Below are 25,697 nucleotides of genomic sequence, written 5' to 3' on the forward strand. Positions count from 1 at the left end.
CAAGTATTTCCTCTGATATTGACATTGTCGTTTTGCTTTCATTTTAAAGTAGAACATAGTATTTTTTTAAAAAAGATTTATTTTTATTTGTTTCTCCCTTCCCCCGTTCCCCCTGTTGTCTGATTTCTGTGTCCATTTGCTGTGTGTTCCTGCTTGTATTCTCATTAGGCGGCTCTGGGAACCAATCCTGGGGCTTCTGGAGTGGGAGAGAGGTGATTACTCTCTTGCACCTCCTCAACTCCCTGTTCTGCTACATCTTTTTATTTTCTCTCCTCTGCGTCATCTTGCTGCGCCAGATCTCTGCGTTGGCCAGCACTCCTGCATGGGGCGCTGGGCGGCATTCCTATCCAGGGCTGCACTCCTGTGCTGGGTGACATTCCTGCGTGCGCTGGTACTCCACGTGGGCCAGCTTGCCCTCGCCAGGAGGCCCTGGGCATCAAACCCTGGACCTCCCATATGGTAGATGGGAGCCCAATTGGTTGAGCCATATCCATTTCCTATAGAACATAGTATTTTGAAGTCTTCCTGTTAAAATTCTGTAAAGAAATGCTACCATTTGGTAAAAAGCTTATTTACTTTGTAAATGTTTTTATATTTGCCGTTAATTTGGAAATAATTTTATTGGCATTGCAGAGAAACTATTCAAAAGAGAATTTAGTAGTCTAGATCAGGTAAGAGAAAACATATAAACATTACTTCTTCCTTTTGATGATTATATAGTGTGGTTTTTAGTAAAAATTACAGTTAAAGGGGAATACACCTTTTCTTTTTCAGGTAAACTGAAGAGGCTTAAGCCTTTATAAGTTGGATAAAAATGAGTTTATTAGATATTTTATTGAGCAGTTAACCTGGTATTGTGCTTAGGATAAGGGATACCAAATCACCACTGGTCTCATTGGTTTGGGATCCAGAAGAACAAAAGACTCTATAAATGCTTAAACAGTGTTGTGTGGATGATCATCAAACACACACACACACACACACACACACACACACACGGTAAACTGTGTGGAAGGAACTTCTAGATACTTTATGATGCCAACTTAAAATTTAATTCTCATAACACTATAAAGTAAATACAGTCATTACTTCTCTTTTACAGATGGAGAAACTGAGTTATGTATAGAGAGGTTTAAGTTAATTTAAGCCAAAATAACACAACTATTAAAGATTGATGTCTTCTCTGTAGTTATGTTCTCCTAGCACTCATCCCCATACTCCAACAAAACAAATAACTACACCTACATTTCTGTAATTTTCTAAAATCTGATCACTTTCCTTGTGGCTTCCAATTCATTTGGAAATACTGGTACCATTTACTATTGCTGTGTAACCAATCACCCCAAAAACCTAGTGGCTTAAACAATAGCAATCTTATATTTTGCTCATAAATCTGCAGTTTGGCCGGTCTTGCTCGGGCAGCTTGTTGTCTCTGCTTCACTCAGCATTGACTGGGGGCTTTCAAGATGGCTGGCAAATTGGTACTGGCTCGCTGTATTTCCTCCAAGAGTAGTGAGAATGCAAATGCCAATGCCAGTTTCTTTAGGCCTAGGCCCAGAAATGGGCACAATGTCAGTTTTGGATTTTCTGTTGGGCAAACAGTCACGGAGCCCAGATTCAAGGGGTGTACATGTGGACCTCACCTCTCAGCAGGAAGCGTTTCAAAAGAATTTGGGGCCATGTTTTAAAACTACTATAAGCAGGGCAAAATTAATATCCTCTTTGCTAATAATTGATATTCAAATGCCCTATATTAAGTATTTCATAAATAAGACAGTGGCTTCTCATTACAGATAACCTGGTATGATCATTTTCATTCATGCATGCTTATAAGATAAAATGGCTTCTAGTAATTGTTTTCCTTTGAAGTGAATTTTTACTTTAAACTCTGAAAATAACAGAAATACTAGGGCTTGCATTAACCATTGCATTACTGTTGTGTTGATGGTTCTGAGCAGATGTGACAAAATCAATATGTAGCAGTAGGCTCAGTTAATTAGAAGTTTCCTGAGAAAAAGAAATGCGTTGAATTGCAATAGAATCTTCATTCAGTTTGCCCAGAGAATTTTAAATATTTACATTTTAGTTACTCTTTTTAGAAATTAATCTTTTGCCTTTTAGTTCTAACCCTTATAGTGTAAAATTTTTTGAAGTCACGAGTATTTTTAGTTTTGGTTTGAGAATTACTTCTCACATTAATAAAGGCGAGAAGTCCCTGAGTGAGTCTGTAGCACTGAGGATTAATTGAAAGATGGAGGAATTTGGTTCTTGTCCCAATTTAGCTATTAAAAAGTTATGTGGGGAAGTGGACTTGGCCCAGTGGTTAGGGTGTCCGTCTACCACATGGGAGGTCCGCGGTTCAAACCCTGGGCCTCCTGGACCCACCCGTGTGGAGCAGACCCATGCTGATGCGTGCTAGGAGTGCCGTGCCATGCAGGGGTGCCCCGCATAGGGGAGCCCCACGCACAAGGAGTGTGCTCCATAAGGAGAGCTGCCCAGTGCAAAAGAAAGTGCAGCCTGCCCAAGAATGGTGCGGCACACACGGGGAGCTGACACAACAAGATGACGAGACAAAAAGAAACAGATTCCCGTGCCACTGACAACAACAGAAGAGGACAAAGAAGACGACACAGCAAATAGACACAGAGAACAGACAATCGGGGTTGGGGGGAAAGGGGAGAGAAATAAAAAAAAAATGTACATGATTTTCAGCAAGGCCTTTCTATAGACTTTAATGTCATAATCTGTAAAGAAAGAGATTAGGATTAGGAATTCTCTAAGGTTCTGTTCTAGTTTTAAAATGATGTGATTTGTTGTCAGTCACTGGGACTATTTAAAGATACTTGTTTCTTTTAATTCTGTGGTTTCTTATTATTACTGTTTTTTTTTTTTTTAAAGGAAGAAAACTGTTACTAAAGGTAACCCATTTCACATATAGAATCAGCATTTCAGGGAGGCATGGTAAAGTAAGAAATAGTACAAAATTTAGAGTGAAACCCAAGTTCTTGGATCTCCTCTGCCATGGCTGGTTCTGTGACTTTGGTTTTATTGTTTCATTTTGTTGGTTTTGATTTTTAGCCTCATTTTCCTTGTCTGTTAAAAATGTAGATAAGTAATAATAATGACTTCTGAGAATCAAGTCTAGTTACATTTGTAATATACTTAGCACTTGTTAAATTCTCAATGCTTGCTTTCCTCTTTCTGACTACCTCTCCCTCACATACTGATTTTTTTTTTCCTTAAAGGAAGGGATTAACTAGAAAATATTTTAAATTGCCGTTTTCTTGAAACAAATTTAGGTAGAGAAGATTTTAGTAAAATACCATGTATTCTCAATTTTTTGCTGATGTAATTATTTTCAATTTATTTTAAATTAATTTTATACATATGTAGATATAATTTAATTTATTAAATGTATTTTTTCATAGTGTCCAATTTGACATAATTGATTAGTTAATATAAGGGTTGTTTGGAAATGTATATACTTTATAACATAATGAACATGAAGAATTAGTGGGAACACGGCCAAAATGATTAATCAAGAAGTAGAAAGATGTGTTGTTAGTAAAGAGATAGAGTTTGGATTTAGGGGTACATGTTGAAATTAGAACTGTGAATAGAAACTCTCAGAATCTAAAATTTCAATTTTATAACATTGCATTTATTTTTTTAAAAAGGTTTATGTTACATAAATGTTACATAAAAAATATAGGGGGTTCCCATATGCCCTGCTCCCCACACTGCCCACATTTACCCACTTTAACACCTTCCTTCATTAGTATGGTACATTCATTGCAATTGATGAACACATTTTGGAGCATTGCCACTAAGCATGGATTATAGTTTACATTGTAGTTTACACTCTCTCCCACACGAGATATAGGCCATTATATAACTTGCATTATATATCTGTTGTTGTAGTGTCATTCAGAACAATTCCCAAGTCCTGAAAATGCCCCCATATTATATCTGTTTTCCCTCTCCCTGACCTCAGAACCTCCAGTGGCCACTGCCTCCATATCAATGATATAATTTGTTCCATTGTAGAATCACAATAAGTAGAATACCAGTAATTCCACTGTAGTCCATAGTTCATTCCCCAATCCTGAGGATTCTGGGATGATGATGCCTACTTCACCTCTAACTGAGAGGGGACTTCAGTCCCATATGGCTGATGGGTGGGACTCTTTTGCTTGCAGTTGTAGACTCTCTTGGCTCTTTGGTATGTTGGTTGTCCATCCTCACCTCCTTATTAGTTGTCCTGGGTGAGTCCAGTGAACTGGAGAGTAGGTGTTTCAGTTCCATTGAGGCTCGGGGCCATGTTGGCACATGGACAGCCCAAAGACTCAAGTCTCTTGAACATACACCTACCAACTCCAGCACCAACTATAGGTTCAAATAGAAGGGACAAAAGAGCCATGTGTAGGGAAACCAAAACTGAGTCCAACTCTATCACACTGGGGAGCACAAACCCCAAAGTAGAGTCCACTGGCAAGCCATCAAACTCATGAGCTCTCTTCCCTGACCACAGTGCCTGGGTGTCTCCAGAGCCCTAAGGAGGCCCACTATTTGGTATTGTATCTAATTTGGCACTCAGTGAGATCCTGCTGAGACGTGTATAAGTGTAACCTCTGGAATGACCTCCCGACTCGCTTTGACTCTTAGCCATATAAACTCATTTGTCTTTACCTTTCCCCCTTTTTGGTCAAGGTCTTTTTCCAGTTATGGTGCTATTTTGTGCTTGGTAGTAATTCCTCGGTATCAGGGAGGTTCATTCCTGGGAGTCATGTCCCACTGGGGGGAAGTTATTGCGTTTATATGCTGAGTTCAGCTTAGAGCCACATTTGACCAACAAGGAGGCTCTCAGGAGGTAATGCTTAGGCACCTTATAATACTAAGCTAAGTTTCAATTTCAAGAGTAAAGGTTCATAAGCATAGTCATCAATATCAAGGGTCCATCAATGGACCATCCTCCTTCACTAGCCATTGCCTCTGTACTTGGGGGAGTTCTTGCTGTTCCATCAGAGAATGTGGCAGAGCTCCCCAGGATGGGAATTCAGTATTCTTTTGGTTATTATTTGGTTATTATGTGAATCTCCACCCACTATGACAATGCCTCATGAACATTTGAACACATTCATATGCCTTGTATCTATGCCCAGGTGAACTTCCTCTCAGGTAATCCCCCATCACTGACACCCCACACAAATGGTCCTCCCCTGCCACAGTTGTAACCCTTCTGTGATCCAAAACTTCTTAAAAAATGAAGCCAATAAAATAGCCAAGTATAATTAATAAGAAAATAAAATGATAGTTTTTGAAATAAAATATTAAAAAATTTAAGGAAAATAAAAATTTGGGATAATAAAAAAATTTGGGGGGACATTTTGCCTTTCATCACTGTAAGGTCTGTGGTCTTGTCTACAGTGACATTTTCTCCTTGCCTTATTCCTCTTTTAGCAATAGGGCAAGGTAGGGTTACTCATTTAGGGCATTGGATGTGGGGAGCATTTGAGATAGGACACACCTGGGGCAGGCGTCTAGGGAGAATGTGAGTGTTCATCTTGACATAGTGTGTTATATCAGTGGATGGAGACCCACATAATGAATGGGAAGGTGAAGGACTCCCATCCTGGAAGGCCTACTATGTTTTCAAATAGAGGGGTGGGAGTCTCAAGTGTGTGGTTCAAAATGTAAACCATAATGTAAACCATGGGCAATGGTTAGTAGCTATGTTTCTATATCTGTACATCAGTTGTAACAAATGTACCATCCATATATAAAATATTACTAGGGGAAGGGGGAAATGGGAAGGATGTTGGATGTATGGGAGTCCCCTATATTCTGTATGTGACTTTGCTATGACCTAAAACTTCTTTGAAGACAAAATTAAAGAAGACATTGGAGAATTAAAACATTGCATTTAAAGCAACATAATGCTTAACATTTGCCATCCTTAACATTTATCTGTTGTCCAAAATTGTAACTATCTATAGATGATGTATTCTGAAGGATAAACTTGAACAGTGCACAATTGTGGCTTTCATATAAATTCATATGTAACTTAAAACATTTTATGTTTGAAATTATAAAGTCTTAGTTTGGCCAAATAATATGGTGTTTCCATTTTTGAAAAAGCATTGTCAGAGGACAGTTTATGCAACTTTACAATCCTGCCTTAGAGTAAAATGTGAAATATATTTTTCCATCAGTATGTTGTGGATATATGAGAGAAAAATGAACTGTTCTGAGTCAGTAGTATCTGTTACATCAGCCTAAACCATGGGATCAGTGCGTATCTGTCACTGATGTTATCTAGAGGAATTATTCTTAGTCACTTCTTAAAAAAAATTCATAAAACGTTTGTGAGACAGTAGAGATGCTTAACTGACTTTGTCCCATGTTCAGAGATAGGGACATGTGGTTGACCAAGCTGTGAAAGTTAGAAGGATAAGCCTTAGTGAGACAAAGTGCATTCAGCTGTAACGTTTATGAAAGTTAAATATCTGATCCTGAACACAGTTGCTCAAATTACTAATACGTGTCTTTTGGAAAAGTGTCCAGAGTCTCAAATATGAGTTAAGGGAAGGAGAAATGATTGAGGGACTATAGTATAATAGTGAAGTCTTGAACACTTTATATCCCAAATATAAACCTTTTGAATTGTGAACTTAATGAAGGGAAGCACTTTCAGTTCATTCACTAAGTTTGTATGAACATGAATACTTCTGCTTTCAAAAAGTTTTATGTATTTTCAGAATCTCTGTGAATTAAATTATTTCCATTAGTGTTTACTTGTTAGATTGAGGTACTGCATTGGAATTTTTTTTTTTTTTTTTTTTTTAATCTTTAATACATACACTCTTGGTTTGTCTGCTAAGCTGTTCTTTTCTTCCACTTGTTTACCCTTCAGTCTTTGGGAGAAATAATATGAAGTGAAACCTTGGCAGTCAGTAAGTGTTAGGCCTGTTTAACAACCTGCTTTCTCCTATTTCAGCTTTACTTCTAGAAGCCCAGTCAACACCATTTCAGGTCACACCTTCAACTATGGCAAATATTGTGAAAGGCCTGTATACTCTCAGACCAGGTAAACATTCATAATTTCTTTTGGTATTGAACCTGCTTGTTTGTGGGAATTCTCGCCTTATCCAAGAGGGCAGAGTTTCCACATGTTTACCGTTCTGAGGTCTAGTGGTATTTGGATTTACTATAGCAAAAAAAAAAGTTGACGTTTATTGTTGTGAAATCACTTGGACTGCTTTTTCTACTACTGAAAACAACTAGTTTGGTTTTGCCACTACCTGTGAGGGAAATACAAGAAATAGTTTATAGGAGACACTTTAGATAAAAACTGGTCTCAACTTCTTTGTTCTTTGGAGTTTCTCCTTCATTTCCTGTCTCATACTGCAAATGTGAACAGACATTGACATTCACAATTCCATCTCCTTAGACATATTATAACATGCAAGGAGTCTAGAAATATTGGCAGTTATGGCACTTCATAAGGATTTTTGGGGGGAGAGATACAAACAGAATAGCAGAAACAAAAATCAAAGATTACTATATTCAAAGGCATGGTTTATAAATTATCTCATTGTATCTGTCTTAGAATAAAACAGTATAGATTTAAAAGAATCCCAAGATATTTTCTTATAGATCCTTTAGCCAGAACCTAAAGCTTGTCAACAGTTTTCTAGTCAATGTAAAAATGATCATGGGAGAGAGAGAGCAAAAACTCTCAGGGTAGAATATTGTTCTAGAGTCTGTAAACACAAGGAATACTTCTTTGGTATTTGTACTAAATGCAAATACTGCCTTTTTGTGAAACTCTTTTGTCATTTGAGGATTAAAATAAAATGTAAAGAGCTTAACACAGTACCTGATATATAAAAAGCAGTCAAACATTAGCTTTTATTAGTATTATAGAGTTGGGTTTAATGATTAATTGGTTGTTTAATTGGTTAGTTGATTCATTTAAAAGACATGTCAGGATTCAGGCTTGTTAAAATGGAAACCAAGTGAAAACTGAGGTACCCAGGGTAGAGTGGGATGTCCAGAATATTTTTTCAGGCTACTTTAAACCATTAATGATTTCTAGAATATTCAAATTTAATGTTACCTAACTTTCAGTCAGAGCTCTATTCTTTTTTGTAAGTTTTAATGGAAATTACTTGTATAAAAAAAGAAAATTATGTTATTGCATGTGTCCACACAGCTGATGTTTTCCTTCTTCTAAGTTTCTCAGAATTTTGAATTTCATTTTACTACAGTGTGATGCAAATGGCTCATGAATTTTATTTTTTAGTGTTAAGAATGACTTTTTTTTTTTTAAATATTGGAAGGCATCGAAGTACAGTATGACACATTTTTAAATTGTACCTCCCAAGTTAAATAGCTTTATCAGCTCTGGCTTTTATCACAAGTAACAGAATCTCAGAATAAAGCTAATCACTAAAAGTAGAAACAATTGTAGAAACATGTTTATCTGAAAGCTATTTCATCCAGGTTTGAGCTCTTGTAATAGGATTCATACTGTTTGTGAGGAGAATTCTGTATCAAGGATTGTCCTTTAGAAAAGGTGAATTTATCACAGACTAACCTTTTGCTGCCCTAGCCATTTTCTGAGATAGTTTAAAACATATTTTGACATTTACATGTCTTGCCAGTATCCATTATATTCCTGGTTTATTACAGTATTTTTTTTTCATCTGACAGATTAGGGTTGGAATATTTTAAAGGTTGAATTTTAAATGTAAGGTGTCTTCCATTGCATTGGTTCTCAAATTCTGATCAATGTATAATGACTAACCCGAATCACATAAGAAAGTTTTTTAAGCTATAGTTTCCTGGACTCTCTTCCTTGAACATTCTGATGACTAATATCATTTTTGGTGTGTTTCTAACCAGTCGCCAGAAATTTGTTTAGAAATAGTTCCATCTACCCCATCTGGCCTTTTTTTCTTTACTACGTGCACTGGCTTCTTTGTCTTAATTTTAGTGACTGCCTGGAGTTCCCCCTAGAGTCTGATAGTTTTCTCTCCTGCCAGCTCTGACTGATTGGTTAGTGGTTCTCCAGAGCACTGTATTGAGAGTCTGTCAAAAACCACGATGAGCTGAGCTGGAAAGAGAGACCACTGAGACCAGGTTTCCCTGAGTGTTTATGGGAGGGTGAATGGATTGGCCCTGCCTCATTTGAGGTACTTGTTTATTCGCCATCTCTGACTTAGCTGTTACCCAGATTGCTTCCACTTTTTTATGTTTGCATGTGACCCAGCATTGAACAGCATCAAATGTGGCTTTTTTTGGTATTTAGAATTACTTACTCAGATTACAATTTTTGCATTGACATTTTTATGATTTTTAATATATACAGTCAAAATGTTTCCCCAAAGGGAAATTTTTAAAAAGCTAGATTAAAAGTGATAATGCACTTTTAGGACCACCAACAAAACTGGTTTTGTCATGTCTTCAGTATAGACAGACAGACATTTAAATTTAATGCTCATTGAGTAGGGAGGAGAGAACATATTTTAGCTTGAATTTTTCTGAACATTAACAAGGCTACTTACTACTTTTTTTTCCCTTTGTGATTTATTCACTCCTTTAATCCACTTATCTGGTTTTATTGATTTGTATAAATGCTTTATAATAAAGTTACTAATCCATCTTTATCATATCTGATATAGATTCTTTCCTCAGACTTCTATTTACCTTTTACTCTGATGAGTCTATTTTTCTATAGATTGTTCTCTTGACCTTTTTCTTAGTAATTTGATAACTTTTTTACTGTTTTATATATATATATATTTATATATATATATATATATATATTCAACTTGCTATGATTTAGCACAGATAAAAAGGTTTTTATTTCCAAAGTACTAACCAGTTATCTCTAGTCACTTGAATATTCAGTTTTCTTCCTCCTTTTATTTGGTACTTCTTTCTTTTATAAGTCTACTTATTAATACCTGTACTATTCAACTCTTGGGCCATATATTTTAATTAATGCCTGCTAGGGCTGGTATTTCCACTAAGCTCCTTCTCACCAATTTTCTTCCATTCAGAATTCTTTGATAATCTCATTCATATTTTTCTCCATATTTAGAAATTTTGACGAGTCATTAAGAAATTTTCTAGGTTTTTTTTAATGTAATATTTTTACAAAATCAATTAAAAATAAATAAATAAAAGAAAAAAAATTTTCTAGGGATTTTCATTAGATTCTGTTAAATCAGTAAAATAATGTTTACTTTTCTTATACTATCAGTTCTTTTTAGAAAGGAAATTAAATCTATGTTCTTTACCAGAATGGGATTGCATTTGTTTTTGCCCATTTTAAGTAAGTTTGGTTTAATTATATTTTTGTTCTTTGAGCAAAAGAAAACCTTTTTCTTTTCCATTTGATTTAATTTGTCTCTCTGATATCCTTAATGAATCTTTTCCTTCCCTCACAGAGTGGGTTCAGATGGCTCCAACTCTGTTCTCTAAATTTATTCCAAACATTCTCCCTCCGGCGGTGGAATCTGAACTTTCTGAATATGCTGCTCAAGATCAGAAACTTCAAAGAGAACTTATACAGAATGGTTTTACAAGGCAAGTTGTTTTTTTTTCCCTTCTTTAGAAACAAAATATCTTTAGAAACAAAATGTCAATTTCCTTAGACCAGTTTGGCTTGGCAGTGGAGGGGTGCCAAGGGCTTTAAAACAGGAAATGATTCCCCAAGAATCCAAGGTACTGCTGCTGGAAGAGGTAGTGCCTTGTCCCTGGAAATGTTGAAGCTGGGATTTGATTTTATGGAAGGTGCTCTTTGCTACATTGATTTTAGAGAAGAGATTTCTTACTGGTTGGGCAGTTAGTCAGGGTGACCTTGAGGAGCTCTCCCAAGCTCTGCTGCTCTCAAGTTGCTTCTAAACAGTTGGAAGGGCATTGTAGAAACTTACGGTCACCTATAATGCACTCTTTTTTTTTTTTTTTAATTATTTATTTATTTTTAAAAATTACATTCAAAAAAAATTTGAGGTCCCATTTAACCCCACCGCCCCCACCCCCCACTCCCCCCACAGCAGCACTTGCTCCTATCATCGTGACACATCCATTGCACCTGGTAAGAACATCTCTGAGCATCACTGTACCCCATAGTCAATGATCCACATCATAGCCCACACTTTCCCACATTCCATCCAGTGGGCCCTGGGGGGATCTACAATGTCCTGTAATTGTCCGTGAAACACCACCCAGGACAACTCGATGTCCCGAAACCAGCTCCACCTCTCATCTCTTCCTCCCATTCCCCAAACCCAGCAGCCACCATGGCTACCCTTCCCACACCCATTCCACATTTTCTCTGTGGACATTGGATTAGTTGTGTCCATTGCACTTCTATGTCAAGTGGGGGCTTAGATTCCATATGGATATTGGATGCACTCCTCCTGCTTTCAGTTGTAGACACTCTAGGCTCCATGGTGTGGTGGTTGACCTTCTTCAACTCCATGTTAGCTGAGTGGGGTAAGTCCAATAAATCAAAGTGTAGGAGCTGAAGTCTGTTGAGGCTCTGGGCCTGGGTGTCATATTATCAGTCCAGAGATTCAAATCCCCTAAATATATCTTAAACCCCAGCACCTATTACAATTCCTATAAAGTAGCATGGAAGTCTTGTGAAAAGAGGTCCCCTCTGAGTCCAATTCCATCACGCAGAAACACAGGCTCCAAAGAAGAGCCATCTGCCATGGCAGTGAACCCCATCTGCCATGACCATAGAACCCGTGGGTCTCTTTATCCCTCAAAAGAACCAATACCTGGGGTTGTATCTACTTTGTCTGTCTCTCAGACTCTGCTCAGTTGTGCATAAGGGCATTCCTTCTGACAACCTCCAGACTCTTTTTTTAGAGACTCATAGCCTTATAATCTCATTTCTGCTTTCCATTTCCCCCTTACATTAGGTCAATCAGCATTTTGAAGTCATGTTTATAATGCACTCTTAAGACTAAACTAGCAAAGAGGCTTTAGAGTCTATATTTCATACTTTTACTTTTGCCCTAAATTTTAGTTGTTTCTCCTGAAAAGGTATGGTAACTATATCTAGAAAATTTTCTTCCCTTTGTTTTAATATACATGCTTTAATTTTTCTAAAATTAGCAATTCAATATCATGCCATCACTCAGAAAGTCTTATGAAGTGCATATTTTCAACTAAAGTACATTAAAATAAAAATTTTATGTGCCCTGTGGGAAAACACGATATGTCACCAGATCATTAAAGGAAACCATCATACTTTACATGTCCATAATCCTTCTTGTTTAGCACTTTCACATATTTTCTCTTATTTGAATCCCTGGCATTAAAGGAAGAACGTTATAGAAAGAAAGCACTTAGGGTGCTCACTTGGGCATAATTGTAACCATACATAGCAGGTTGAGCTTTCCCTCACTTTATTAGCTAGATCTGGGATGAATGGGCATTCTTTTTAAAAAGTTCTGAGACCAAACTGAATCTTAGGAAAACCAGTCTTGACCAAGATCACTATAGCAGTTTGATATGGCTATGAATTCCAAAAATAGATATTGGATTTTGTTTGTAATCTGGTCTGTACCTGGGCATGATTAAGTTATGATTAGGACTTTGATTGGGCCACGTCCTTAGGGCGTTGAGTCCCCACTCCTTTGCGGGTGGGGACTCAAATAAAAGTCATGGCAAAGGACAAAATTGAGGGTTTTTGATATTCGAGTTTGATGCTGAAGCCTTAAGCTGGAGCCCCAGGAAGTAAGCTCACAGAGGAAAGAGAAGTCAGCTCCAGGAAGAGAGGAACGCTGAGCCCAGGAGAAAGCAAGCCCCAGAAAGAGAGGAACCCTGAAACCAGAGAGAAGCAAGATGCTGGAAGAGAGGAACCCAGGAAGCCTGAACACTCGCAGACGTCGGCAGCCATCTTGCTCCAATATATGAAAATAGACTTTGGTGAGGGAAGTAACTTATGCTTTATGGCCTGGTATCTGTAAGCTTCTACCCCAAATAAATATCCTATATAAAAACCAACCAATTTTTGGTATTTTGCATCAGCACCCTTTTGGGTGACTAATATAATCACAGTTACTAAGTCTCTAGTCTCAGCACACTTTAGGAAAAAAAGCAGGTTAATTTCTTTCTTGGTCCACAAATTGGCATTTATTACCTTTTTGTGCTAGTAGCACATATATTCATGTGGTAGGGGTGGCACTGAGGGAATCTACTAGTCATTTACCCCACTGGCAGCTCACACAAGAAGGGCTCAAGTGAAGCCGTGTGGATAGACCTGGCAAACCTGACTTCCTTGTGGCAAGTCAGGGGAAGGAAGGGCCAATGGGAAACGCTGGAATATAAATAGGAGCTAGTTTTTCTCCTTGACGTCGAGTGGTCAGATGTTTCCTGCCATCAATAATAATACTTCTAGAAGAGCAGTATTATTTCCATACACAGAAGGGGGGCGGTATTTAATACCATGTTGACTTTATTTAAATATTTTTTTGAAGAGCTAATAGATTCATGTGGTTCAAAATAAAAATGATATAAAAAGTATACATTGAGAAGTTTTGCTCCATCCCCTCCCCATCTACCCTACCCTATTTAATAACTGTTTTTACTAGTTTCTTGTGATTCCTTTCAGTGTTGTTTTTTTATATATACACGGGTATAAGCAAACATTTTGTGTGTTTCTTTTTTATTCCTTGTGTTCCATTGTGTGGATATAATTTTTTTAACCAGTCTTCTTTAGATGATCACTTGAGCTATTTCAAGTCTTTTGTTACTTCAAATAGTGCTGCAGTGAACAACCTGGTAACACACACAATTTTGTACCTGTTGCAGGTATAAATGGAGGGTAAATTCCCAGAAGTGGGAGTTTAAATTACCAATAGTTGGATCAAGGGTAAACACATTGTAATTATGATTTATACTGCTGATTACCCTCCAGAACATTTTCCAGAGGGGATTGTACAATTTTGCTTATCCACTGGCAAAGTTCAAAAGTGTCTGTAACTTCATGACCTTGCCTATTCAGTATATTCTACTTTTGCCAATCTAACAGGTGAAAAATATTCAGAGCTGATTTGATTTGATAAGGTTTTTATTTCTCTTATTGTGAGTGAGGTGGGCATATTTTCATGTTTTTAAGGACCTTTTGTATTTCTTTTATTAACTGCCTCTTTATATCCTTGGCTCACTTTTTTGTTAGTCTTTTTAAGACTTTTATGCTTTTATTCTTGTATTATTTGATTTTAATTTTAGAAATTCATACCTTATCTTTAAAAACAAAAACAAAAAACCTTGTGAACACTTTTATGACTATGAAGCAGTGCAGCAATATAGCTCTTGTGGACTTCTCAGAGCACCTTCAGTTCTTTTCCTGCAGCAATATATAGAACTGTATAAACATATCGAGAGACAGTTCCCTAATCTGAAATTTGGAACTGGAATAAGAGAATAGAGTGCAGGGCCACTAGGTATAAAAGTTAGTATGTAAAATTTGCTTAGGATGAGATGAGTAAAAGTCCATAAATGGTCTGTCTGGTACTGTCTTTGTTTATGAGTGTGTCACTGTTCAGCCAAATTGGGTCATATTCAGGGAAATGCCTGGAATTGGTGTGAATTGGAATTTTTGTTTCTCTCGGTGAAACTCTGCATCACACTGAGATTTAAACATTAGGCAAGTATCCCAAGAGGTCATAAAATATTTTTTTATAAGCTTAATTGGTTTATTAAATATTTTCTATGAGGATTAAACTCTGCCTCATAAATTATTCTGATGATGCCTTGCATGGAGAAGGACCTGCACAAACTGACATTTTTGTGTCCATGCCAACCAACTTCTGACCTCAACCAGACTTGTCAGAGAGCACTTGCACAAACCATATTTACCAGCTGATGGGAAGCCTACTTGTGCTTCCAGCTCTTGTGGATATGCCTTCCATACTCTGCCCTGTCAAATTTGATGCCTTCTCTGATCATTAGTTGACTAGGATAGTTTTAGAAGAAATCATGTCGCTGATGCACAGAGAATGTAGTAGACTCTGTGTTGTGGGCTATTCTGATATGAACTATCATTTTATTGTTTATGCCTGATCAACCACATAATTCCTGCTTAGTTTTGTGAACTACTTTTTCATTTAAAATTATGTTTCACTTATATAGGGGCCCTGAATAGGCAGCACGTTACTTTAACATGAATGGCACAGAGTGAGTCTCTGGAATGTTTCAAAATAATAATGTGAATATTGTCAAATATATCCTCTTTTGCAGTTTGTGGAGAGAGTCTCATTTGAGCTGGAGTTTATGTGAAACATGATCTTTAAAGGTAGAATTAATATATATGCTGGAAGCAACATTTTCTTTTTGTCTGTTACCTGAATAATTAAATTGTTTTTGCGGGGAGAGTGTCTATTGTCAAAGATTACATTTTGGAAGAACTTTCTGAATAGAGGCCCTCAGCTGGAACATGAACTCATGCACATCAGCCTGACATACAAGTACCTTCAAAGGGTGTGTCAAATAGCTTTAAAGGCAAAAAAAAAACGTTCCTTATGAATGATGGTTACCTAGATTTCTGGGCCAAAATAGAACCTTTTAGGGATATGGCTGGTCATTTCCCTGAGAAAGGGTCATAGTAGATGGGGGACTTTTTCGTTTAGTAGGAGGGCAGCTTATAGCTTTCCAGACTTGCAGGATTTGATTAATGTTTTTGGCAGCCTACTACATACAGCACATTTATGCTTTCTTCCTGCTTTTTGTTGTTTTCACACAGGAAATTTTTTTCTTCTGTTATTTTTGCATGTTCAGTTTTTTTTTTTAACTTTTGGGTGGAAGGCAATGAAGGTTGTCTATGGAAGTTGAGATTCTAGACATAAAATCCCATATTTTCCTTTTTGATCAGCATTAACTTGTTTGTTTCAGATTATTTGGTACATGCTACTGTGATGGCCAAATGTAAATAACAAATGTAAGACACTCAGTTTGTTTTTGCTAAGTATGATATTATCGATAGAGGTGTTTAAAAAGTAGGGTAGGGCTCTTCACGCTGCCACAGTCTAGTCCATACTAAATGTTGTGTCTGTTTTTCTCTAAATGCTCAGCCTGGACTAAAAAACCTTCAGTGCCCATTTGATGTGTTCTCTTTCTGCCAGTCATTGAGGTTCTTCTCCCAGCCCAGCAAGAGATTTCTGCCCTGGTCTATAAGCATAACCAGAGAAAGAAAGTGGGGAATTTTGATTATCTGGAAGATTATTCAAAAGCAGGAAATAAGTATTTTGGCTAGCATTTTAATCCATCTATTGAGACTATTTGTGAATTATTCACTTATTTGTTGATTCCTATACTTAGTGATTACCTGCTATGCACTAGACACTGTTTTAGTTTGTTTTCATGGACCTTAGGCTCTAATGTTGGGAGATGAATCATAAGCTTGTAAACAAATAACTTCAAATAATAAGTGCTATAAAGAAAATTAAACAGAATGGGAATAGAGAGTAAAAGACCAGGGCAAGTATGAGGTACTATTCTAGCCCATTTAGTACTGTGATGCCTACTGAGGAGATATGCCAGCTAGGGCATGGATTTTAAGGAGGCAGCCGTGTGACTAACTGGGGTGGGGAAGTGTTGAGCCAGAGAATACAGTAAGTGCAAAAGGCTGATGTATCCAAGGGACTGCAAGACAGCAGAGGAGGCTGAAGTACAGTGAACTGAGATGAAGAGGGGTGGAAAAGGAGGTTGGTAAGCTTGGCAGGAGCCAAATCACAGAAGGTCTTATAGGCTGGGAAAATGAATTTGAATTGATTTTAAAGAGCTTTAAGCAGAGGCATTAAGTCATTTTATTTATGCTTTTACATAAGATCACTCTGGCTCTTGTCTGGAGAAAGGATGGTAGGGGCTGAGAGTAGAAGTAGGGAGAGTGATTATAAGGCTCCTGCACTTGTGTGGGGGAGAGATGATAGTGATTTGGAATAGGATGAGCCGTAGAGTTGATAAGGAATGGTTGTCTTTGGATTATGTTTTGGAACAGGATGCTCTAGAGTGAGGAAAAGAGGGGAATCAAGGACCTAAGATTTGGCCTAAGTGATTGGGCGGTTAATGGATGGTGTTGCTATTTATTGAGATGGAAAACTGAGGAAGGAGTAGGCATGGAATAGAGTTGTCATTCTGTTCTGGTTGTGGTAAATTTGAAAAAATTTATACATCATCCAAGTGGAAATGGTGATAAGATAGTTGGGCCCACAAATACGAAGTGAAGGGAAGAAATCAGGGCTAGATATACAAATCTGGGATTCTCTGGTATATGCAGAGTATTTAAAGACTAAGGGTGGAGACAAGGAGAAGAGAAAAATGGCCAAGGACAGAGTGTTGGCAGAGCAAACAAAGGAGACTAAAAAGGAAGGGTAAATAAGATGGAGGAAAAAGCAGGGCTGTGTAATACCATAGAAGCCTAAAGAAAAAAAGTGTTTTGGGAGGGAAGAGATCAACTATACAAATGCTGCTAAGAGACCAAGAAAGAAAAAACTAGCAAATTGACCATTATTACACATTACTAAGCATTTTAGTCATTTGTTTGGATTATTGTCTTGGAAACTAGGAGACAAAAATAGGATTTACAGGTAGCCCAGGACTTAATCGAAACCTTTATTATCTCTAAAGTAGAACTAGAACATCAAGGGTTTATCTCATCTCTAAGTTTGATAATGAACTGTTTAGTATCTATGAAGGTCCACCTGTAAGAAGGATATTAAGGTGCATTCTGAGATTTTTCAGAGGTCTTACAAAGTTTTTGGTCTCATTATGGAGCTTATAGGGGAAGATTTTGAATTATCCCCTATTTCATATTTAAAGTTTGCCCTTGTATACCTAGGTCCCTAGAGATGTTGATAGAAGAACCCAGATTTATCTTCAAAGATATATTTTTGTCTGAACCTATTTCTAGAATCCAGTATAAGCCATCTTTGTGGATGGTTTTTCCTTCATTTAGTAGCTTTCTATATTTAAAAGATAGGACCCTTCAAGAACAGTCAGGTTATAAATGGTTCAGCTTTATGTTTAAGTTGTGTCTATTTTTAAATGGGTTGTTAGGTTAGGGTTGAAATATCTGCTAAAACTTCCAGTATCACTTATGTCAATTATCTCCTGTTTTGGTGTATGAAGAAGTCAGTCATTTGTTTCTTTTTTTATTCCCAGAGGTGACCAGTCCCGGAAGAGAGCTGGGGATGAGTTGGCATATAGTAAGTAATGATCCTCCTTCCTATCTTTGATGGTTTTGGCATGTAAGGCAGCCACTGGTTATAATGGTGCAGTGAGTATAATGATACAAATATTGTTCTTGATGTTGTTCTCATAAGGCACTGTATGTGATCAAGGTAGGACTGATGGTTCTGCAAGCTCTAGCAGCTCTGAATCCAGTTCAGTTAGTGGTGATTTTCAGGTAGTTTGTCAAGTGGCCACCATATCTCAGATTTTTAGCCTCTACTGGGATAGGGTAATGGTAGTCCTGATGATTGAGCCTCCTTTCATTTTGTTTGGTTTTGAGATTGTTATGTTTGTTTATTTGTTTTGAGAAGTTGTAGGTTTACAGAAAAATCATACATAAAGTACAGAATTCCTAATACCACCCTATTATTAATACCTTGTATTAATGTGGTACATTTGTTACAATTAATGAAAGAACATTTTTACATATTAACTATAGTCCATCGTTTATAATAGGGTTCATCTTTGAGTTGTACAATCCTATTTTTTTTTTAAATTTTGGGAAGCGGCTATGGCTCAATCGGTTGGGCTCCTGTCTACCATATGGGAGGCCCTGGGTTCATGTCCCAGGGCCTCCTTGTGAAGACAAGCTGGCCCACACGCTGTGGAGAGCTGATACAGCAAGATGACGCAACAAAGGGAGACAAGCAGACACAGAAAAACACGCAGCGAATGGACACAGAGAACAGGCAGCAAAAACAAGCCATGAAATAAATCTTAAAAAAAAAATTTTTTATTCTAGTAACATATGCAATCTAAAATTTCCCCTTTTAACCTCATTCAACACATATAATTCAATGCTGTTAATTAGGTTCATGGTTGTGTGCTACCATCACAACGATTCATTACCAAAACTTTACAATCAGCCCAAACAGAAACTCTGTCTTTAAGTATTAACTCATTCCCTATACAACCCTGTTCCCTGGTACTCTATATTCTAGATTCTGACTCTGTAAGGTTGCTTATTGTAAATATTTCATATCAGTGAGATCATACAGTATTTTTCCTTTTGTGTCTGGCTTATTCACTCAATATGATATCTTCAGGGTTCATCCATGTTGCCACATGTATCAGAACTTCATTCCTTTATATGTCTGAATTATATGCCTTGAGTATGTATACTATATTTTGTTTATCCATCCGTAAGTTAATAGATATTTGGGGTTGCTTCCATCTTTTGACAATTGTGAATGATGTCACTATGAACATTGGTGTGCAAATATCTTTAAGTCCCTGCTTTCAGATCTTTTGGTTATATACTTAGAGGTGGGATTGCCAGGTCATATGGTAATTATATACTTAACATTTTGAGGAACCGCTAAGCTGTCTTCCACAATGGCTGCACCATTTTACATTGCCACCAACAATGAATGAGTGTTCCTATTTCTATGCATCCTCTCCAACACTTATTTTCCATTAAAAAAAAAAAAAATAGCAGCCATTCCAATGGGTGTGAAATGGTATCTCATTGTGGTATTGATTTGCATTTCCCTAATAGCTAGTCATGTTGATCATATTTTATTGTGCTTTTTGGCCATTTGTATATTTTCTTTGGAGAAATATCTATTCAAGTCTGTTGCCTATTTTTTAAATGAGTTGCTTGTCTTTTTTATTATTGGGTTTGTAGGATTTCCCTTATATATTCTTGGCATTACACGCTTATAGAATATGTGACTTCAAATATTTTCTCTCTTTGAGTGGGTTGTCTTTTTACTTTCATAATAGTCTCTTTGTAAAATTTATTTTTAAAAAGATATACCGGGGATTGAACTAGGACCTTGTATATGGGAAGTGGGCGCTCAACCACTTAAGCTATATCCGCTTCCCATGATAAAGTCTTCTGAGGCACAAAAGTTTAAATTTTGATGAGACTTCATTTACCTATTCTCATCGTTTGTTGCTTGTGCTTTTGCTGTAAAGTCTAAGAAATCATTGTGTAATACAAAGTCCTGCAGATGCTTCTGTATTTTTTTCTTCTCAGAATTTTTTAGGTCTTGTTCTTATATTTAGGTCTGTGATCCATTTGAATTAATTTTTCTGTATGGTGTAAGGTATGCACCTTCATTCTTTTGCACATGAGCATCCAGTTTTCCCTGCACCATTTGTTCAAGAGACTCCTTGGAGTTGGCACCCTTGTCAAAAAATCCCTTGACCATAAATGTGAGGGTTGATTTCTGAGCTCTCAGTTCTATTCCAGAGACTTGTTTCTCCATGGAGTTGGCATAATTGCCAAAAATCACTTGTCCCTAAATGTGAGGGTTGATTTCTAAGCTTCTCAATTCTATTCCATTTGTCTATATATCTATCCTTGTGCCAGGACCAAGCTGTTTTGATTATTGTGACTTTGTAATAAGTTTTAAGTTTGGAAAGTGTGAGTTCTCCAGCTTCGTTCTTTTCTAAGATGGCTTTGACGATTTGGGGTCCCTAACTCTTCCATATTTCATTATTGGCTTTTCCATTTCTGTACAGAGAAAGTTGTTAGAATTTTGATTGGGATTGCATTGAATCTGTAAAATTGCTTTGAGTAGAATTGTCATCTCAACAATATTTAGTCTTCCAATTAATGAACGTGAAATGTCTTTCCATTTACCTAGGCCTTGTTTGATTTCCTTTAGCAAAGTCTTATAGTTTTCTGTGTACAATTACTTTACATCCTTAATTAGATTTATTCCTAGATTTTTTCATTATTTTACTTGCTATTATAAATGGAATTTTTTCCTTGATTTCTTCTCCAGAGTATTCCTTACTAGTGTATAGAAGCACTTTTGATTTTGGGGTGTTGATTTTGTACCCTGCCACTTTGTTGAATTCATTTATTAATTCCAGTAGCTTTTTTGTAGATTTGTCAGGATTTTCTGCAAATAGGGAAAGTTTCATTTCTTCCTTTCAAATTTAAATGCCTTTTATTTATTTATCTTGCCTAATTGCTTCAGCTAGAATTTCCAGGACAATGATGAATAATAGTGGTGGCAGTGGATATCCTTGTCTTGTTCCTGAACTTCTGTTTCAGTCTTTCATCATTGAGTATGATGTTAGCTGGTTAGCTGTGGGTTTTTCATAGATGCCCTTTATCATGTTTAGGAAGCTTCCTTCAGTTCCTAGTTTTCTAAGTGTTTTTGTCAAGAAGGGTGCAAGATTTTGTCAGATACCTTGTCTGCATCCATTGAGATCTTTTTGTTTTTTTTCCCCCCCGTTCTGTCAGTGTGGTATATTGCATTAATTGATTTTCTTATGATGAACCACTCTTGCATACCTAGGATAAATCCTACTTGATCGTGATATATAATTCTCTTGATGTGCTTTTGAATTTGGTTTGCTAGTATTTTGCTGAGTACTTTTACATCTGTATTCATAAGGGATATTGGTCTATAGTTTTCCCTTTTTATGGTATCTTTAGCTTTGAGGGTGATGTTGGCCTCATAGAATGAGTTAAGTGAGTGTACTCCCTCATCTTCAATTTTTAGAAGAACTTGAGCAGGCCCCATGTTAATTTTTCTAGAAATTTTTGGTAAAATTCCCCTGTGAAGCCGTCTGGTCCTGGTTTTCTTTTTCGGGAGGTTTTTGATTACAGAGTCAATCTCTTTATTAGTTACAGTTTGTTGAGATCTTCTGTTTCTCCATGAGTAAGTGTGGGAATTTTGTGTGTTCCAAAGATTAGTCCATTTCATCTAGGTTAACCAATTTGTTGGCCTACAGTTGTTAATAGTATCCTCTTATAGTCCCCCATCCCCCTCTTTTCCCCCTATGGGGTCAGCATTAATGTCCCCCTTTTTATTTCTGATTTTAGTTATTTGTTTCCTTTTTCCATTATCAGTCTAGCTAAAGAGCCAACTTTTGGTTTTGTTGATTCGTGGTTTTTTTTTTTTTCATTTTTAAAATTCTCTATCATTTATCTCTGCTCTAATCTTTGTTTCCTTCCTTCTGCTCACTTTGGTTTTATTCTTTTTCTAGGTCCTCTAGTTTTGAGTAAAGTCTCTGATTTGAGATCTTTCTTCTTTTTTAATGTAAGCATTTGTAACTATAAATTTCCCTTTCAGCACTGCCTTTGCTGCATCTCTTAAGTAAGTATGTTGTGTTTTCATTTTCCTTTGCCTCAAGATATTTTGTGATTTCCTGTGTGGTTTCTTTGTTTCATTAGTTGTTTGAGTTCATTGTTTAATTTCTATGTATTTCTGACTTTGCAGTTTCTCCCTGTCTTATTTCTAGTTTCATTCCATTGTGGTTGGAGAAGATACATTGTATCATTTCAGTATTTTTGAATTTTTTCCATTTTTTGAATTTGAGATTTGTTTTGTGACCTAACATATGGCCTGTCCTGAAGAATGATCCATGTGCACTAGAGAAGAATGTTTATTCTGCTGCTGTTGGGTGAAGTGTTCTATGTGTGTCTGTTGGGTCTAGTTGGTTTAGAGTATCATTCAAGTCTTCTTTTTCTTTCTTTCTTTTTTTTTTTTTTTTTAAGATTTATTTATTCCTCTCCCCCCCCCCCACCCCGGTTGTTCTCTGTCTATTTGCTGCATCTTCTTTGTCCGCTTCTGTTGTTGTCAGTGGCATAGGAATCTGTGTTTCTTTTTGTTGCGTCATCTTGTTGTGTCAGCTCTCTGTGTGTGTGGCATCATTCCTGGGCATACTGCACTTTGTTTCGCGCGGGGCGGCTCTCCTTACGGGGCGCACTCCTTGTGCGTGGGGCTCCCCTACGCGGGGGACACCCCTGTGTGGCACGGCACTCCTTGCGCGCATCAGCACTGACCGTGGGCCAGCTCTACATGGGTCAAGGAGGCCCAGGGTTTGAACCGTGGACCTCCCATGTGGTAGAAGAATGCCCTAACCACTGGGCCAAGTCCGCCACCTCTTTTTCTTTATTGATCATCCATTATTGTTCTATCCATTATTGAAAGTTATGCTTTAAAGTCTTGTATTACTAATTTAGAACCATCTATTTCTCCCTTCAAATCTGTCAATATTTGCATCATGTATTTTGGGGCTCTGCTGTTATGTGCATATATATTTATAATTGTTATGTCTTCCTTTTGAATTCATCCTTTTAGCAGTATATAGTGACTCTCTTTGTCTTTTGTAAAAGTTTCTGTCTAAAAGTATTATCTGATATTAATATAGCTCCCTCAACTCTCTTTTGGGGTTACTGCTTGCATGGTAAATTTTTTCCATGTTTTCACTTTTAACCTACTTATGTCTTTGAATTTAAAGTGAGTCTTTTGTAAACAGCATATAGTTGGGTCATGCTTTCTCATGCATTCTGATAATCTTGCCCTTTTGGCTGGAAAGTTTAATCTGTTTACATTTAAAGTAAACTTAATGTAGGACTCTCTTTTGCTGTTTTGCTATTTTGTGTTTGTAAGTCATACTTTTTTGACCTCAATTCTTCCACTAATGCCTACTTGCATATTTATTTGGCTTTTTGTACTGTAACATTTTGAGACTCTTCTCACTTATTTTTGGATATATTTTTCATGTGTTTTCTTACCATGGGGTTAACATTTGGTATCCTAAATCTGTAACAGTCATATTTGATTTGATACCTACTTATCTTCAATAATATACACATACACTGTTCCTATATCCCTCCTTCCCCCACCTTTTTTGGGTACTTGTTACACATTGTATCTTTTTATTTTTTTTTTAAATAAACTTCATTTTTAAAGAGATTTTAGATTACAGAAAAGTGACATTGAAAGTATGAGGGATTCCAATGTATCTCCCTCCTTCTCCCACATCATCCTCTATTTTTAAAAAAAATGTAGCCGTACAATTTATTATGTATCTGTGAAATCCACTTATTAAAAAATGCATATTTTAAAAAATGACTTGTGGTAAGGACTAACCTACCTACAGTAATAATCTAAAAAAAAAAAAACATCATTGTGAAATTTATCCATCTAACAAATTCTAAAGGAGGCAACTACCGTTGTTATAATTTCTTTAAAGCCAAAAATTTAAGCACAAATAAGTTAAGAGAAACTTCAGAATGTTCACATTTGCATGCATTTTTGGCTAAACTTTCAAAGATTCCACATATAACAAAACCACAACTTTGAATCAAAATAAATATTAAAAGCATTTATGCTATAGAAAAAGGAAAACAGAGTGAATAGTAAGAGCAGTATATTTCTAGGAGAGAAAGCAATCAATTATTTCCTTTATTGTAAAACAAAAGTCAATGAGTCAACATTATAACACTGACCAAGTTATTTACTATTCAAGAATTTGCTTTTCAAGTTGTGTCTTTAAAATGTATCTACCTACATATTTGGATTAAATTAAATTTATACATCAAAAACGTTTTGCTCAGAATTCTCATCTTAAGTATAAACTGTAACTTATCAAAGCATAGTCCAAATACTATACAATAATCCTACCATTTAGATTTATATGCTTCATCTGGAACACTTATCTTAGAAACAGGAGTTTTGCCCTGTTTCTCCAGTATAAATGTCCCTATATCTAAAACTTTAAATGATAATAAAAAAAGACAGATTCAAATAATTCATGCTATTCGTTTTCCTTCATCAGACTTTGATGAAAACAGAGCCATCTGGTGTTGGAGCACCATCTTCCTTCTCAGTTACAGTCTGTGCAGTCACAGAAGCAGACACAATAATCATTGTTTTATTTGTTGACGCTGTCTTCTGTTTCTCAGCAATAGCTGCACAAACAGCAGCAATCTCATCACTTTCAAAGTCATAGTTAGGAATTGACTATGGTGAGAAATCTGTCACTTCTGCTCATTGCTGATGATTCACTCTTTTTAATCCTCTGTGCCACTTTTCTGCTGCTCCTGGAATGTTCTTCCCAAGAAATGTCTACTTTCTGTATTTCATGATCTTTGGATAGATGTGAAAGGCCACTTGAAAACTTTGAATTGCTTCATCCATTTTGTCCTTGGGTTCTTTGTTGCCATATTGTCCTATTTTCTGTCATCTTGTCCTTGAGTTTACCCTTCGTAGTGTTCTTAATTTCTAAACTCTTCTCCATATTCCTCACCCTTGTTTTTTCCTTTCAGGCTGCAGCACCCCCTTTAGTATCTCTTACAAATCTGGTCTTTTGGTAACATATTCTGTCAGTTTTTGTTTTTCTGTGAAGATTGTGAATGCACCCTTATTTTTGAAGGACAGCTTTGCCTTCAAAGGAGTTACCAGGATTGAACCCAGGACCTCATATATGTGAAGTGGACGCTCAACCACTGAGCTACACCCACTTCCTTCTTCAGTGGCTTTGGTAGCTGTATTTTGCACCTTGCTGGTTAATGCGGCCTATTAACTGTTTTCTGTGGTTTTGAGGAAGGCTCCTGTCTTTAAGATTCCTTTGCCTTTGCCCCCTTTGCCGTGGCGGTGGTGGTGGCTGTGGTGTTGGAACAGTGGCCACTCTCAGCTGGCCCCCAGTGGTCTGAAGTAGCTGATCAGAGGTAAAGATCTGGGATC

General features: G+C 36.8%; 1 protein-coding gene across 2 annotated transcripts in view; it reads left to right on the forward strand.

The window, feature by feature from the left end:
* Positions 1-25,697, forward strand: part of CACUL1 (CDK2 associated cullin domain 1) — a 91,255-nt gene that overhangs the window by 60,672 nt on the left and 4,886 nt on the right. For both annotated transcript variants that reach the window (XM_004471528.4, XM_071215650.1), the window contains exons 6-8: positions 6,998-7,087; positions 10,458-10,596; positions 18,190-18,233. In XM_004471528.4, coding sequence (XP_004471585.1) covers positions 6,998-7,087; positions 10,458-10,596; positions 18,190-18,233 — 273 coding nt within the window. The remainder of the gene's footprint in view (positions 1-6,997; positions 7,088-10,457; positions 10,597-18,189; positions 18,234-25,697) is intronic.

This window comes from Dasypus novemcinctus, chromosome 6 (genome assembly GCF_030445035.2).
Source record: "Dasypus novemcinctus isolate mDasNov1 chromosome 6, mDasNov1.1.hap2, whole genome shotgun sequence".
Classification (NCBI taxonomy): domain Eukaryota; kingdom Metazoa; phylum Chordata; class Mammalia; order Cingulata; family Dasypodidae; genus Dasypus; species Dasypus novemcinctus.